General features: G+C 41.1%; 1 protein-coding gene across 3 annotated transcripts in view; it reads left to right on the top strand.

The window, feature by feature from the left end:
- Positions 1 to 16,682, top strand: part of sh3glb2b (SH3-domain GRB2-like endophilin B2b) — a 94,994-nt gene that overhangs the window by 58,137 nt on the left and 20,175 nt on the right. For 2 of the 3 annotated variants that reach the window (XM_079660645.1, XM_079660643.1), the window contains one exon: positions 12,892 to 13,132. In XM_079660645.1, coding sequence (XP_079516771.1) covers positions 12,892 to 13,132 — 241 coding nt within the window. Of the gene's footprint in view, positions 1 to 12,891; positions 13,133 to 15,321; positions 15,390 to 16,682 lie in introns of all 3 variants that reach the window. The other variant, XM_079660644.1, reaches the window with a different exon arrangement.

Raw genomic sequence — 16,682 nt, 5'->3', positions numbered from 1 at the left:
GCACAATTTTGAGATACTTTCAATGTTTTGCTACTTTGTTCTTCTACTCCACTACAGTTCAGAGGTACATGCTGTACCTTTCCTCCACTCCATGTATGTAATACCTTTAGTTACTTTACAGATGTGGATGAATGATGAGAAATATAATCAAGTGTTAATTCCGACTTTAGTTCCACCTGGAGTAAATCCACAAGCTACCCTGCAGTATACAAAGTCATTCAAACTAGCTGCACCTTTACCAGCTTTGAGAACACTTTCATGATCAATCATTATAAAACATATCATATATATTATTCTGAAATGGACCAATCTGCACAATGACTACTTTTACTGTCGCTACTTTCACTATATTTTGATGATAATACTTTTCTACTTTTACTTGAGGAACATTTTGAATGCAGGACTTTTACTGTAACAGAATCTTCCTACACTCTGGGACTATTACTTTTACTCAAGTACAAGATCTGAGTACTTCTACTTTTACTCAAGTACAAGACCTGAGTACTTCTACTTTTACTCTAGTACAAGATCTGTGTGCTTCTACTTTTACTCAAGTACAAGACCTGAGTGCTTCTACTTTTACTCTAGTACAAGATCTGAGTACTTCTACTTTTACTCTAGTTCAAGATCTGTGTGCTTCTACTTTTACTCTAGTACAAGATCTGTTTGCTTCTACTTTTACTCAAGTACAATATCTGAGTATTTCTACTTTTACTCAAGTACAATATATATATACTTATACCACCTCTGTTTATAGCCTATGAAAAAAACTATTAGAAATAGAAGGCTAAAGCTAACGTTAGCAGATAGTGACAATGTATGCTAGCTAGCTAGCTCAACGATTCCTTAAATAATATTGCCACAGAAAAACTTTTCAGTTCACATCACGCTCTGCCGCTCCAACAGGGAGCTCTGCTCTGAACACCTGAACGGCCCGTTCTAACAGCTGTTCACCAGCGGTCCAGTCTGTGCCACAGTGACTCCGGACGCACAGTTAATATTAACGAACGCACCCGTAGGTAATGTAGCTGCTGAAGCTAGACCATCATCTCTGAGCAGCAGAGCCTTATTATACATCCATGAGCAGAGCCGACAGGCAGGAAGACTCGAGCACACAGCTCGCACTTCATTATAATATATAAAAAAAGAACACCATGCGTGTCATGATGGCACATAACAGCTCACGGCCGCAGATTACTCCGGGTCCCAGACCCCCCCATACCCCAAAAATATTTGTATTGCAGATCTACATGAATCACACAAACGGCTTATTTTGGATTCAAAATGGCGCATTTCGCCGAAAGGTGACAAGTTTGCATCACTGAACATAGACAGAGCACAACTGAAACATAACATCTGAGATGTAACAACATAATACACTTTTTGGGAATGCTTGGGATGTGAGGAGTGAGGGACACGGCTTAGAACGGGCGTGTCGCCTGGCAGGACAGGAGAGTGTGTGCACCAGTCTGCCTTGATCTATGAATTCATGTCCGTGACACTCACTGCTGCCCACAGCTGTTTTATAGAAGGAAATTCCTTCACTTCATGAAAGTGTTTTAACCACACACACCTCTACACACACATGAGGGGTGTTATTTTCCCCATAAGGAACAAGTCGCTGCAAATTATCCCGCTTATTACACGGCCACATTCTCAACAAAGTAACGACATGACTCCCAATATTAATTTAAATGCTTTTATGGATTTAGAAAATGTTTTTATTCATTTAAAAAATAGTTGTATGTATTGATTTAAAAAATAGTTGTATGTATTGATTTAAATTGACATGCATCCGCTAAAAAAAATAGTCCGTTGTTACCGTTTTTTAAACAGTCTGAATGAAACGGCAGCTCTCAGCTGTGTATTTACACAACTAATGGCCCATCAACCACAGCTCTCTCCCCCCCTCCCCCCCTGATCTTTCTTCTCCAGCAGCTAAATTAACTGTAGGTTACTCTGAGTGACAAGCTTACAGTTAGACACAACACTGTCATTGCAAGTGACCCTCAGTTAGTTGACTTTTATGTTCAAATGCTAAATTTGTTACTGATAAAAAAGGGCTTCTACTGTAACTATTACCTTAACACTAGAACCGCCAGAGGTTTTTGTATAGGCCTACCTAAACCCGTCAAATCCCGCTATTAGAATGCAATTTTTAACAACATAGGGTGCTACATAACACACTTTCATGAAAAGTCACGGACTGGGAGAATTTAATATTTTATTGAAAAAAAGTTACATTGCACACACACATCACACAACTTGACCCGATTGGCGGTGCTAGTGTTAAATAAACTCGCTAATTAATTAAACCAGTTCAATATGCATTATTCTTATTCTTATCATTCTTTATGAGCGCAGAAATAGTCTTAAAATCAGATCTGTTTTTTAAATGAAATCTGACGGCAGGCAGTTAGCTCTGATCACCTATGATAAATGCGCCGCACCTAATCGCTGGCCATTAGGCCACAGACACTGTTCAAAATGGGGGGGAGCCAGGGAGAGCTTGGCTCCCCCGAAGAGGGAGGGAGCTCCCCTGAAGGCCGACTTTGAGATAAATAGGGGGAGCCCAAAACAATCGTGCATATTTGTGTCACACAGATTAGAAATGTTGAGTTTCTGTAAATAACAGTTCTTTAAATAAATAATAGTTATTGTTCATTACAGTTTCTGAATATTTGTTTTATATTTGTGAATATGTCTGGGTGTTGCCATCTGTACGTGGCGGCGCTGCATTCTTACTTACGTTGCTATGGTTATGGCGATGATGCCGGCGCGGTATTTGAAATGTTCATATTGATATTTTTTTAACTCTGGCTTTGTAATAAAAAATATGGCAAAACGAAAACAGCCAAGCGTCACAGCTTTTGGATTCACAAGCAAAGAAGCGAAGGAGTCTAAAAATGACAACGTGAACGGAAAACAACTTTTAGTTGGCCGGCTGTAAGCGGCGTTAGGGTCGAGCTTGACAGCTCCACAACGAGGGAGAGGCCTCAACAACGGCCACATCCGCCGGCATAGTGACACCGTCTGTATTAGTAGATTAGTGTTTTTATAGCAATTGATCGCATCCGCGCTGCTGCGCCAGTCAACAGAGCGTGCGTGTGACATATTTAGTAGCAGGATGTGCTCTGAAAAATAGGGCTCCCCGAAAGCAAATGGGTAATTCGAAAACTGACAGAGCTCCCTCTATACAAATCAAACTGTAGACGGTGTGAAAGCAACTATTGTTTTAAATAATGGTCGGAATGTGACCTGTGAGCCTTCTGAATTACAGTGGGACAGCACATTCTAAACTAAAATGTTCAATCAATAAAGTAACCTCTTATCTTATCTTAATAATATCTTCATATTAATAATAATAATAAATCATACAGTATGTGTCCGAAAGGGAGCAGGAGGAAGCAAACACAAAAATATACAAAAAATATACTGCATATTAAAGCAAACGATTGTAAAGGTAAAAGTAAGAGCATAACAAATAAAGAAGTGTAATGTTAACATTTACATTATAATTATGATTATTTAATATATAAAGACTATATATTATTGAATTACAAGATTAGATATACTTTAGTTGATCTAAAATATTGATGTGTTCAAATGCTCTTCAAAACACAACTGAAAGTCCATGAAACTTGTCTTTCTGTATTTGTGAATGAAGCGCCATCTCCTGGTTAAAACCTGAAATTGAAAATCTGGCAACGCCCTCTTGGAAAATAGTGGGAGGGCTTAACATTCCTCTATACTGGTTTTAGGCAGGTCGTAGGCAGGAAGCTGTAAGCTGGAGTCTGAAATGAAGTGCTACATCTGTAGGTATTTTCGGTGCGATGTGTTTCTCTTTCTCCTCGACTTCCATGTGTGTTGATAACTGAGACTCTCGGCCTCTGTAGTGACGAAGCAAAGATCAAAGATCGTCTCTGCTGAGTGTTGACTGGATGAGAGGATATTATATAAATGAATCGTTTTTTTACCAATGCAAAGACGCTGCAATCGATGCATCGCGAGTTCAACCCAAACTGTAGCCGATGTGCACTCTTTCAACCAGTGCACTCGCATCTTGAACGTTTATGCCGGTGCACCGTTGCGAATCGGTGAATCTTAAAATCTCTACTATATATGTTTCATGGCTCCTACACCGCCATTTTATTATCCTCGCATAGCATTATTAGCATTATTAGCATTAGCCCAGCGCACAAACGCAGAGAGACTAATTATGGCAACACAAAAGAAAACATGGGAGCGGTGGAGATGAGGAGGTGTCAGCGTTCTGGCGATTTACTCGGGAGGCTTCAGTAGAAGCTGCTGGGACTCCCAGCTGTATGGGCATAGATATGTCTCATAATTATTTGTGTTAACATAAAAAATAATTTGTGTGTAAATTAGGGCCGGGACTTTAACGCGTTAATTCAGATGAATTAATTACACAAAAATTAACGCGTTAAAAAAATTAACGCATTTTAATCGCACTTATTTTTGCACCACGGAACGTTTCTCACTGGATGAGTTTCAGGGGTACCGATTATACTGGAGCACCAACTAACGTTCATGACTTCAGACAACAACAAACCACAGTGAACAATAGTCAAACATGAACGAAGAAGCTGATGAGATCGCTTTGGTTGGCCCCGTGGATGGGACATTTTGTTTTAAAAAACAGACGGATGGAAGCGTCGATAAGAGCACGGTTGTTTGCAAATTATGCAAAAAGGAATCCGCATATCGCCGCAGCACATCAAGCCTCAAGTATCACCTCAATGCAAAACATATAGCAGCTAGCGTGGAAGCTAGCGTGGACGTTAGCCCGACTCGGAGTACAAGCACCCACACCCAATTCGCGTTGATCAAACAGTGGCCTATGCAACAGAGAGATTTTATTTTTCATCAGGATATTGGAAGAATAGGAGGGATTGAGGTCAATCACTGGCACTTTTTTATTTTATTTTAAATGGTAGACTTTATGTTGAACTATTTATTATGTTGTTGGTGCAACTGGCACTTTATGTTGAACTGTTTATTGTTTTGGCCAAGGTTATTGAGAGAGTTGGACTGAAATTGATTAGATTTTTTAAATCAACTGTTGGTAAATCAACAAAGTATGTTATGGCCTCTGAAGCAACAGAGAGATGTTTTCTAATAGTCAGGGTTTCCAAATGTTCTGAATATACTTGAAAGTATTGTGTTTTACTTAAAAAACAAAGTGTTATAGTTTACAGAAGGTCTACATACCTATAGGCTACCTGAATCTCTGAAATGTACTATATTCCTAAATATGCTATTGCTACACTTTATGGCAAAAAATGCACTTTTCTGTTGGTCTTGGTTAAGTACCACCTTGAAAAAAAATAAACAATGTTTTGTTGCTTAAGCTTATGTATTCAGTCATTATTCAATGGTATACTAAAATCCATGTGAAAAAAATTGCTTCTCACTGTTCTCAGGTCAAATATTTATATGTGATTAAAAATGCGATTAATTGCGATTAATTAATTACAAAGCCTCTAATTAATTAGATACATTTTTTTAATCGAGTCCCGGCCCTAGTGTAAATATGTGATTTGTAAATGTAAAACACCATCCACAAATGCATTTAAAAGATTTGAAAACTCACAAATACATTTGCAAATGTAAAACGGATCTGCAGCTACGCAAAAATGTTTTTACAAATGAATAAAAGATCTTTGAATATCTCTAACATTTACAACTTTCGATCAGGCATTTGTGAATCCATTTTGTATTTGTCGACCAAAAATGCGCTTGTGGATCTCACATTTCTGCTCGTGGATCTCAAATCTCTGCTCCTGGATCTCAAATCTCTGCTTGTGGATCGTCCTTTTACACACACAGAGTTTTGAGACAAACTTTCCGCCGTTCTCGGCTAAAATCTACTCGTGTCACTCTGTTATTTTTTGAAACCACGTGATGGCCTGCTGATGACGACATGGTTTTCAAAGTAAGAGCATGATGGTTTGTTTAATGCGCTGTTTTTTAAATGAACAGCGGAAAGTTAAATAAATGGTAAATGGACTGTACTTATATAGCTCTTTATCCAGTCTTTAAGACCCCTCAAAGCGCTTTACATACTACATGTCATTCACCCATTTACACCCATTCATACAGAGCAGTGTACCTTACTCTAGGACAGGGGTCTCAGACTCAATTTACCTGGGGGCCGCTGGACGTAGAGTCTGGGTAAGTCTGGGCCGCTTCAAGTATTCCGCAAAACATTTATTAAAAAATACAACATTAACAGTTTTTCAACATCTTCTTAACATGAACTGTTCTTCACAACATAACTATGTACAGTTGCTCTTTCTTGCCTACTCCATCTGCAAACATTTGGAAAGTGGCTCTGTGTGTCTTGAAGTCTGCAAACCGCTGATCGAATTCCTCCTGTAGCTTCACAATGGCATCAATATACTTCTCACCACTGAATGCTGTGCCCCTGTCCATGAAAGCCTTGCATGCTGGGAAATGGCAGAGGTTTTTCTCAGGGAGCTGGGCTTTCCATAACATCAGTTTAGTAGAGAATGCTCTGACATTGTCATATGCTGCACTAACAAGCTGGCCCTGGCCCTGCAACTTCTTATTCAGAGCATTCAGCTCCTGCGTGATGTCAACAAGAAAAGCTAAGTCCATGAGCCATTTGGGATCACTCAGCTCGGGAACAGCCATCCCACCCTTCTCCAGCATGAATACTTTCAGTTCTGTTCTCAACTCAAAAAACCTCTTCAGGACGTTTCCCCTGCTGAGCCAACGTACCTCTGTGAAGTAGAGCACATCCTCATATTCTGACTCAATTTCCTACAAAAAAGCACGGAACTGGCGGTGCTTTAAGCCCCTGGATCTGATATGGTTGATGCATTTCACAACGACAGACATCACATTGTCAAACTTCAAGCATTTGCTGCAAAGGGCCTGCTGATGGATAATGCAGTGCAGAGCAATAGCCTCCTCCACACCCTCCTCGTCCAGTTTTCTTTGAACAAGTGCCACCAGCCCGTTTTTTCTCCCTGTCATTGATGGCGCTCCGTCCGTCGTAATTCCAACAAACCTCTTCCATGGCAGACCGATATCCGCAATGGCATCACACAGTTGCTGAAATATCTCCTGAGCGGTGGTCTGGCCATGCATTGGTTTCACTGTAAGCAACTCCTCTGTCACTTCAAAATTGTCATCAACACCACGGACATACATTGCGAGTAAAGCGGTGTCAGTGATGTCTGTGCTCTCATCAAGAGCCACAGAGTATGCACGGAAAGGTTTGGCTTTGTCGCACAGCTGATCATATATGTCACTTGATAAGTCAGAAATGCGCTCTGCCACTGTGTTAGCTGACTGGCTGATGTTGTTGAACTGACCCTTCTTTTCCGGACAGACTATACTTGCAGCCTGCAACATGCATTTTTTTACAAACTCGCCTTCCGTAAACGGCTTTCCTGCCCTAGCAATCATCTCACTCACCACATAGCTAGCTTCCACTGTTAAATCAGCCTCATTGCTTCCTTTCTTGAAGAGATTTTGTTGCTTCCATAGAATGTTTTTTAGCTATGTCACTTTTTTCTCTCTCTCATCTCCCAGGTATTTTGCATACTCTGCATGTTTAGTTGAGTAGTGAAGTTTGACGTTATACTCCTTGTATACAGCGATTTTCTCTGTGCATATAAGGCACGTTGCGTTTCCCCTGTACTCAACAAAAAAATATTCAGTCTCCCACTTCTCCTGAAATGTTCTGTGGTCATCATCGATTTTTCTTTTCCCTGAAAGTTTTGATGAAGACATGGCGATATATTTTGCTTCCACTCTGTGTCACTTTTGGATCACTCTGGATTGATTCCGCTGCGCGCATTTGATTGACGTGTGGCGGAGTTCCCTCGCCCCTCCCCCCTCTGAGCAGTTCCCTGCCAGCAGCAGCAGCAGCAGCAGCGGGAAAAATAAAATTGAAATATAAAGCGCAAACGTAAACGCGCGGGCCAGATTAACACTATTACATGATATCAACAAAGGGGCCATGAGAAACTGTCTCTCTGAGACACCTGCTCTAAGACCTAACATTCATACACATGCACACACCGTTTGCCATGCCTTCGGGAGCAACTCAGGGTTAAGTATCTTGCCCAAGGATACATCGACATGTTGACTGCATGGGCAGGGATCAAGCTGCAAACTCTGGGGAAGAGCCGGGACGCCAATGCGGAAGTGCCTCAAACTGCAGTTCATCTAGTGGCCACTAGGAGCAGTCTGCAGAAGGGAGCAATTTCCATAGACCCCAATGTTAAAATGCCCAACTTTAGAGCAGAATTAAACATGTTTACATCGTGGTTCAAAAAAACATATTCTCTGTAGAGTTAGATCCTCCCTTCATGAATACGGATTGGGGGGCTGAATTTTTTCTCAAGTCATCTGTTTAATTAATATAAAGCCTTAAAGCTTTTGCATAAATTAGGGCGTGGTCACTTTGATGGACATGTACATGCTTCACTGTCAGCTAACAGCAACTTGTCCACTCTGCTAGGCTACAACGTTAGTTAGTTGTAGTTACTGTACTTGACCCTTTAGCTTTAGCCGTGTTCGTGGTGATTGTGCCTTTTAGGGAATATTGTTACAAATACCAGACAATTAAAATGTTGTGCTGTGCGCTTGAATGTACTAACAGAACTTCCAAGAAGTCTAAAATGATAATATTATACATGTCCCGTTCGCAGGTGTTTGTGTGCTTGGTAGCTTAGCTTGTTACTTATTAGCCAGCTAAAGACGTAACCCTTTATACTATATACATTTTAGTTTATGATTCAGCCTTGGGTAAGACTTTTATAGTCTATGGCTATGACGCCCATAATGCTAAACGGGAGCAAATTTTAATAGGGGACCCAATTATCCCAGTGACGGCCGCCGGAGCTAACGGAGCCGCAGGGGGCTAGCTCCAGCTGGCGTCCCGGAGCTAGCCCACTGCGGCTCCGTTAGGTCCGGGGCCGGGCGTTGGAGTCCGTCTTTTCTTAACGTGTGAATGACAAGCATTAAGAATAACAAAACATAGCTAATTCTCTTGCAGATTGTCTCATCTCAACGTTTATATGGGGAACTACACTGTTAGCAGTAACTTGGTATGCACGTATTTCATGTTAGCTTGGCTTCTTAGCCTGAGCTAGCTCTGTTTACTTCCAGTTCGGAGGCAGCAGGTCCCGCCTCGGCTCCGCCTCTTTGCCCTTATTTGGAGCAGGCGGGATTAGACTCTGACGTCGCTGTCAAGTCGTTAGTGGCCGACTCCGCCTACTAAGGGCTTCTCGGCAACTCTGCAGAATCCTATGGGTGACGTCACGGACACTACGTCCATTTATATATACAGTCTATGGCTGGGATCGAACCCACAATCTTCTGGTTGAAAGACGACCGCACTCCCTCGCAGCCACAGTTGCCCTAGATGCATTCTTTATCACCACCATCATCATGTTATAGTGATACAGTTAGCTTGTGTTAGTTTATTGGTTCAACTTTCTTCATTGTTTTTTGTGCATTCAGACAAGCGGGTCAAAGTTACAAAGCACTTCACATCTTATTAATCGAACTAGTTTTACCTTAACTATCTACGGATATATAGATAGATGGATAGATACTTCCTTCATCCCAAATTGTGAAATGTGTGAAAACAAGTATAAACATAATAACATTAAATACAAATGAAAGCAATAGACAGGAATATATGCATATACAGTAGAAAGGACACGATGAATATTATATCATTTAATGTAGCCTTACTATGAAAGCTGACCTAAATACGGTGCTTTTCTACAGATTACTTTACCACTGGTAAGGTAAAGCTAGGCCGATTAATAAGATGTGAAGTGCTTTGTAACTTTGACCTGCTTGACTGAATACACAAAAAACAATGAACAAAGTTGAACCAATAACCTAACACAAACTAACTATCACTATAACATGATGATGATGGTGATAAAGAATGCATCTAACGTTCCGCTGTTCATTAAAAAAACAGCGCATTAAACAAACCATCATGCTCTGACTTTGAAAACCATGCGGAAATGTAGTCATCAGCAGGCCATCACGTGGTTTCAGAAAATAACCGAGTGACACAAGTAGATTTTAGCCGTGACCGACGGAAAGTATGTCTCAAAACTCCGTAGCAGAGATTTGAGATCCACGAGCAGAGATTTGAGATCCCAGATCCACGAGCAGAGATTTCAGATCCACGAGCCATTTTTGGTCAACAAATACAAAATGGATTCAAATGCCTGATCGAAAGTTGTAAATGTTAGAGATATTCGAAGATCTTTTTTTTATTTGTAAAAATATTTTTGCGTATTTGCAGATCCGCTTTACATTTGCAAATGGTTTTGTGAGTTTGCAAATCTTTTAAATGCATTTGTGGATGGTGTTTTGCATTAACAAATCACATATTTACACACAAATTATTTTTATGTTCACACAAATTATTATGAGACATATCTAAGCCCATACTGCTGGGAGTCCCAGCAGCTTCTACTGAAGCCAGTCCCCAACTCCGAGGACTTCCGGCCGGGGACTTTGGGTGGCAGTATATGCCGTGAAGTGGTTTGCGGCCTGCCAGTAAACCCAAATCAGAAGAAGAAGAAGTGACGTCAGCGGCTTAATTTGCCTAATCCTCCCCCAGAGACTTATTCCGGTGTGAACGCGTTCTGTACTTGAAACAGCTGGCACTGCATTGTTTCTACACCTTTTAATTCTCACACTCATGAAATTGTGTTTTAAGCTAAACCATATGCTGCCTTGTTGTCAGTCATCCAGGAACTTGCAACCAATACATATTTGCACCATGACAATGATAACAATGATATCATTGATGATTTGAATACCCCTGACATATACTCTATAAACTAGTCTACTTTAAATCTTCTCATTTACCTTTAAAGGGAACTTATCATGCAAGATGCACTTTGTGATGTCTTTTATACATAAATATGTGTCCCCTTTGTGTCAGGGAACTCACAAAGTGTCAGAGAATAAAACCCTCTCCCTTTTCCGCCGTACCCAAATCTCTAAAAACGGGGGAAAAACGGAGCTGATCCAGATTTGCGTATGACGTACGTCATATCGGATGGTGGATCCACGGCCCTACCAGAAAGTTGCTATCAGAAACAATGCCTGATGTGTTTTGGAAGTAATATGCTCTGTGTTTACATTAGCAAGCATCGCTAACACTCAGAGCTAACCTGTACTGGAGAGAGTATGTGTAAAAAAGCAGGAAATAAAAAAAGGAACTCACCGTGTGGTAAACCTGCAAGAAAAAAAGCATTTGAACTCCATACTGTTTCAGAAATAATCCTTGATGTTGTTTTGAACATGATATGGCGCTTCATCACCGCAGCATTTAGACAGTATCTGCCGGGTCCCGCATGAGCAGGCATAAGCTCCGCCCCTTCTTTTTTTTGTAAAGCTTTATACCCCGAATCAGCACTTTATAGTTTTTTTTGCAAAAAACACTTCAAAGACATATTTTTATATATTTGTATGTATATCTAAGACCTATGCTATTACCTAAAAATAGCATGATAGGTGACCTTTAAACATTCATGAATCATGATGAATAGAAATCACTATTACTCTCTTCACTCTGAAAAACACTGATCCTGAGGTTGATAGACTGGAAGGAAAATGGAAAAACAAACTCCTCGTCACTGGTGTTGGTGGCTGCATGCCTGTGGTTCCAACACCACTCCCTACTGACGCAAAACTGATTTACCACACTTGTAGACTTAAATGGTCCTTTTCACTACCTAAACTAATGTCTTGACGCAGGAATCTTTTTGACGCTTGATCAGCAAACAAACTCTCTTAATTAAGCAGTGGTGTTCATTTAGAGAGTCTGTAGGTTTATAGAATGGACAGACTGTAGTGAAATGTAAATCTGTGTTGACTCAAACTGTCTACCTCCAAAGGGCTAATGATAAAAAAAGCTCAATCGAGTCACAGTGAATTGATTTGTTTGAACAACAATTGAATAGCTTTATTTAGGAGTATCATTAATTGTTGGAAGTTTAAGTTTCTGAAATAAAGGAGCTGATGGGAAAAATACTTTACTAATTATACAATACATTAAAGTTCGACAGATAAATCTATCTAAATACCAGAATCAAGCTTCCAAATCAGTTTTTTTGTTGAGCGGGCGACAGCTGTCAAGAGACATAAATCCTCTCAACACAGAACACCATCACACTACAAGTATGTGCAGGCATGTAACAGAGCACATAATCAGGATGCAAAAAAAAGGTAACTGTATTCGGTTAAAATTACATGCAATAAGTAATCAGATTACCGTTACGTTTAAATTACGGTTTGAATAAAGGTTGATATATTATAGGTAGATACATTTTCTTTATGGATTATATTAAGGTTACTTTAATTCTTCTTTATTTTTGATACAGTTATTTTGTTATTGTTTATTTCAATTACAGTCTAGGCTTTTGATTAATGTATTAAGCTTTAACAGCATTTGTGAACTATTACTGTTTCTACATTTTTTAAATGAAATATCTTGGTTTCTTCTTTTCTAAGGTTTCATTATTACATGTAAACAAAAAAGTAAAAAACATCTTATTGTTATTTATTTTCTCTTTGAGTTATTTTCATTGCATTTGACATTTGACCAAAAGTAACGGCAAGTAATCAGTTTACATTACTTTTATATTTTGATACTCAGATTAGGTTGCTGATTAAATCTTTTGACTTGTACCTAGTGATTGTAACAGATTACATTTCCAAAGTGTCCCTCCCGGCCCTGAGTATGTGGCTTCTCTCTGTACTTCACACATAGCATTGACAGCCTCAAACAAACACACTGGGAATCCACTACAACAACTCAGCTCTTTTTTATTTCTTCTAATGTTCATGCAGATGTGCTAATGCTGCCAGCGTCCCCCAGCCTCCTGCTGCCGTCTGCCCTGACCCAATCTCTTCGGCATTCCTGTCTGGACCATCATCTCCAGCGGCCACAGTCTCCTCTTCGTCTAGCCAGAGGCCCAGCACGCTGGCCATGGAGCGGACACAGCTCCCGGTCACAGGCACCAGGAAGGCCAAGGTCCTATATGACTATGACGCCCATGATTCCAGCGAGCTTTCACTTCTTGCTGATGAGGTACAGTGGAATTCTGAGTGTGACTCACCACACACATTAACATATCTGCACACGGAACAATGTCTGGCCAACTCATAAACAGGAAGCAGATATTGGAATTTGAGTTAGTAAGCTATGTGACTGGTACCAGTGCCGATAACACATGCCGAAATGCACATTGCAATAATTATTGATATCTGTAGTAATTCACTTGGAATGAGTATCTAAAGTGATCTCTTAAGGCAACTTCAATGTAAACGATGCTGGAGCAAATCCACAGTATGTATACTGAGAAAAAGGCTTATTGTATTCAAGTTTAGTTTTATATCAGCGGTTTTCAAAGTGTGAGGCGCGCCTCCCTTGGGGGGCGCCAGAGAGCTTCAGGGGAGGCGCAGCGTGAGGGAAAAAATAACGAGAAACAGTGAAATCTAGCTGCTTAATTTCAGCTAACTTTATGCGAGCGGCAACATGTGCGAAAAAGCACACGTCCGATCGTCCGGGACGTGTTATTTATAATATCGGACAAATACATCTTTCCATTGACGTGTCCGACGGACAAGTGACGTTTTTCGCCCATAAATGTTAGTTTCGGTTCTGCTGGTCGAGTCCTGAGGAAATGCATCTCGCAGCTTTCTGTACTGTTAGACGGGGCGGGCGGGACGTGTAGGACAGTGGCAGGGTTGGGAAGCAAGATTTGTTTTTTTGTCCGGTCCCGGGAATAATAAGAGTTGTGAGGACAGGAGGCGGAGGCAGAGCCCAGCTGACCGCAACTCTCTCTCTCTCTCTATGCTCCGTATCAGCTGATCGCTGCATGGTGCTCAGCGATCAGCGTCGTCCTCTCTCTCTCTCTCTCTCTCTCTCTCTCTCTCTCTCTCTCTCTCTCTCTATCTCTCTATCTCTCTCTCTCTATCTCTCTCTCTCTCTCTCTCTCTCTCTACACAGAGCAGCTGGGCAGCTGCAGCATGTGTGTTGCAGGACATGTGTTGGACAGACAGTGTGTGGTTGGACTCTGTCTCACAGGCAGGTTGCAGTGTAACATCAGAGAGGACTGGGACTCAGCACGATAGATTCAAATACACACACAGAGACGAGACAAGAAGAGAGAAACAGTCCGAGTAATTTCAAATGGCGTGCTCAAAAAAGAGAAAGGTAGACAGCGAAAACAAAGCATTTAATGACAGTTTCTCATACTGGACCTCTTTGAAATCTAATTGAATGCCCCTGCATTATAGCAACAATAATAATAATAATAATAATAGCAATAATAATTGGGAGGGAGGGCGCGGCTGTTCTTATGTTCTCTGAGGGGAGGCTCACCTTCCCACACTTTAAAAACCCCTGGTTTATATCATCTTAAGTAGGCTGAGTAAGTGAAATCAAGCAAAGATATTCCAAAGTAAGAAAATAGTTCCCACTCTAGTCTGTATGCTGGAGGTCAGGATTAGTGCACACATGTGGAAATGCATGTTAAATCATTTCTAGATCTTGAAAAGTAGTTTTGATCATAAAGTCAAATACAATATTGTTCAGTTCCAGATACCGGGGACTCAATGTGTTATGCCTTTGTGGATTCACTGTGATCTGTCGTAATGCAATGTGTAAATGATAAACTGAGGAACAAAACTAGTCAGAATTGCACTTATTTTTCCTAGGAAATTGCAGGTTGTTCATAATGTTTTGTAAAAAGAGAGTTCATTAAATGTGAAGATGTTCAGAATATTTTATTCCTAGGTTATTATGCTATGATTTTACTGGTCCAGCCCACAACTCAAATTTGGCTAAATGTGGCCCCGAACAACAATGAGTTTGACACCCCTCTAGACGGTAACTTTGAATCACTGTCTCTAAGGATGCATGAAAAACATTTATATAATCTTTTTGAAGTGTTGGCAGACAGTACAGCCCTGGCAAGCCAGAAATGTTATTGTGAGACACTTTTTATACAACTGTGGGTACAGAGGTTTCTATTTATTTTTCTTTGAAAAAAAGCTGGAAATGAAATTGAGTGGCAAATATTAGCATCCACTTCAAACTGTTCTGGTTTGGGTTTCAGTATGTTCACAGGAACACACAGCGCTGAGCTCTAGTTCAGTGAAAACATCTTTATAGGACCTTCATGTAAATGACATTTAAAGGGGAACTCTACCGATTTTACACGGCAAAGTGGGTTTCTAGATGTTGGGGATGTTCACTTGTTTGATTCCCTTTAGTGTCTCCAGAGGGAGGTCTGTGAAGTAAACTCACCCGAGGCAGCGTTGGTTTGATAACAGCCAATCAGGTACCTTAATCCTCTTTAACTCTTAAAATCTTAAAAAAGTACCTCAAATAAATGAATATATTATATTTTCTGTACTGTACTAGTTTGAAAATTTACTCTATGGACTTTTTTATAGTAGAACATACATAGATAAAAATACACCTGTTAGTACTTCTTGACCTAAGTTCTGCGTTTGACACTGTAGACCTGTCACGATCACAGGTATAGATCAGAACCCAATAGCACGACATAGATACAACCAGTGTTTTGCAATGTTCAGTTTATTCAGGTCTGGGACAGGCAGGGTCAAAACCAGGAAATCCGTCAGACAGGCAACCAAAACCAAAAAGGGAGCAGGCAGGAACTCGAGATCCGAATACAGGCAGTCAGGGGTCAAAAACCGGGCAGGACAAAAATCTAGGATAGAGAATAACACACACTGGAGAGCTTGGCGGAAAAGACAAGACAATCTGGCAAAGGACAAGTGATAGTGAGGTGGTATAAATACTGTGGGGTGATGAGGGAATGAGTAACAGGTGAGGGGAAGGGCTGGAAAGACAAGGTGAGGGAAGTGAGCTGATTACAAGGGCCTGGAGGAAGGCGGGATCTGAAATGACAGGAGAGTTAAGATGAGCCAAACGAACAACAATAGGCAAGGCAAGGCAAGTTTATTTATATAGCAATTTTCAACACAAGGCAATTCAAAGTGCTTTACAAAAAATGAAAGACATTAAGAAAATGGCATTAGATGTGTCTAACTTGTGACAGAACCCCCCCCTCTATGGACGGCTCCTGACGTCCCACGTGGTTGATCGGGATGAGCCTGGTGAAAGGCAGTAATGAGAGATGGGTCAAAGATATTGCGAGCGGGCACCCATGAACGCTCTTCAGGACCATAACCCTCCCAGTGTACCAGGTACTGCATCCCTCTTCCACGTCGCCGGGACATGATGAGGCGACGGACAGTGTAAACAGTCTCCCCGTCGACAATCCGTGGTGGTGGTGGGGGTCTAGAGGGGGGCTGAAGAGGGCTCACATTAACTGGTTTGATCTTGGACACATGGAAGGTAGGATGAATCCTCATAGAAGGGGGCAGACGCAGGCGGACAGCTGCAGGATTGATGACCCTAGATATGGGAAATGGGCCTACAAAACGGGGAGACAACTTCTTCGACTCAACTCTGAAAGGGAGATCCTGTGTGGAGAGCCAGACACGTTGCCCTGGGGAGTACTGTGGAGCTGGCTTGCGACGGCGATTGGCGGACCGTTGATAACGGTCGGAAGAGCGCAGTAACGTGGAGCGGGCCTTTAACC

This window comes from Notothenia rossii (genome assembly GCF_949606895.1).
Source record: "Notothenia rossii genome assembly, chromosome: 11".
NCBI classification, from domain to species: domain Eukaryota; kingdom Metazoa; phylum Chordata; class Actinopteri; order Perciformes; family Nototheniidae; genus Notothenia; species Notothenia rossii.
Note: the sequence above shows the minus strand (reverse complement) of the source record. Positions and strands in the feature narration are given on the sequence as shown.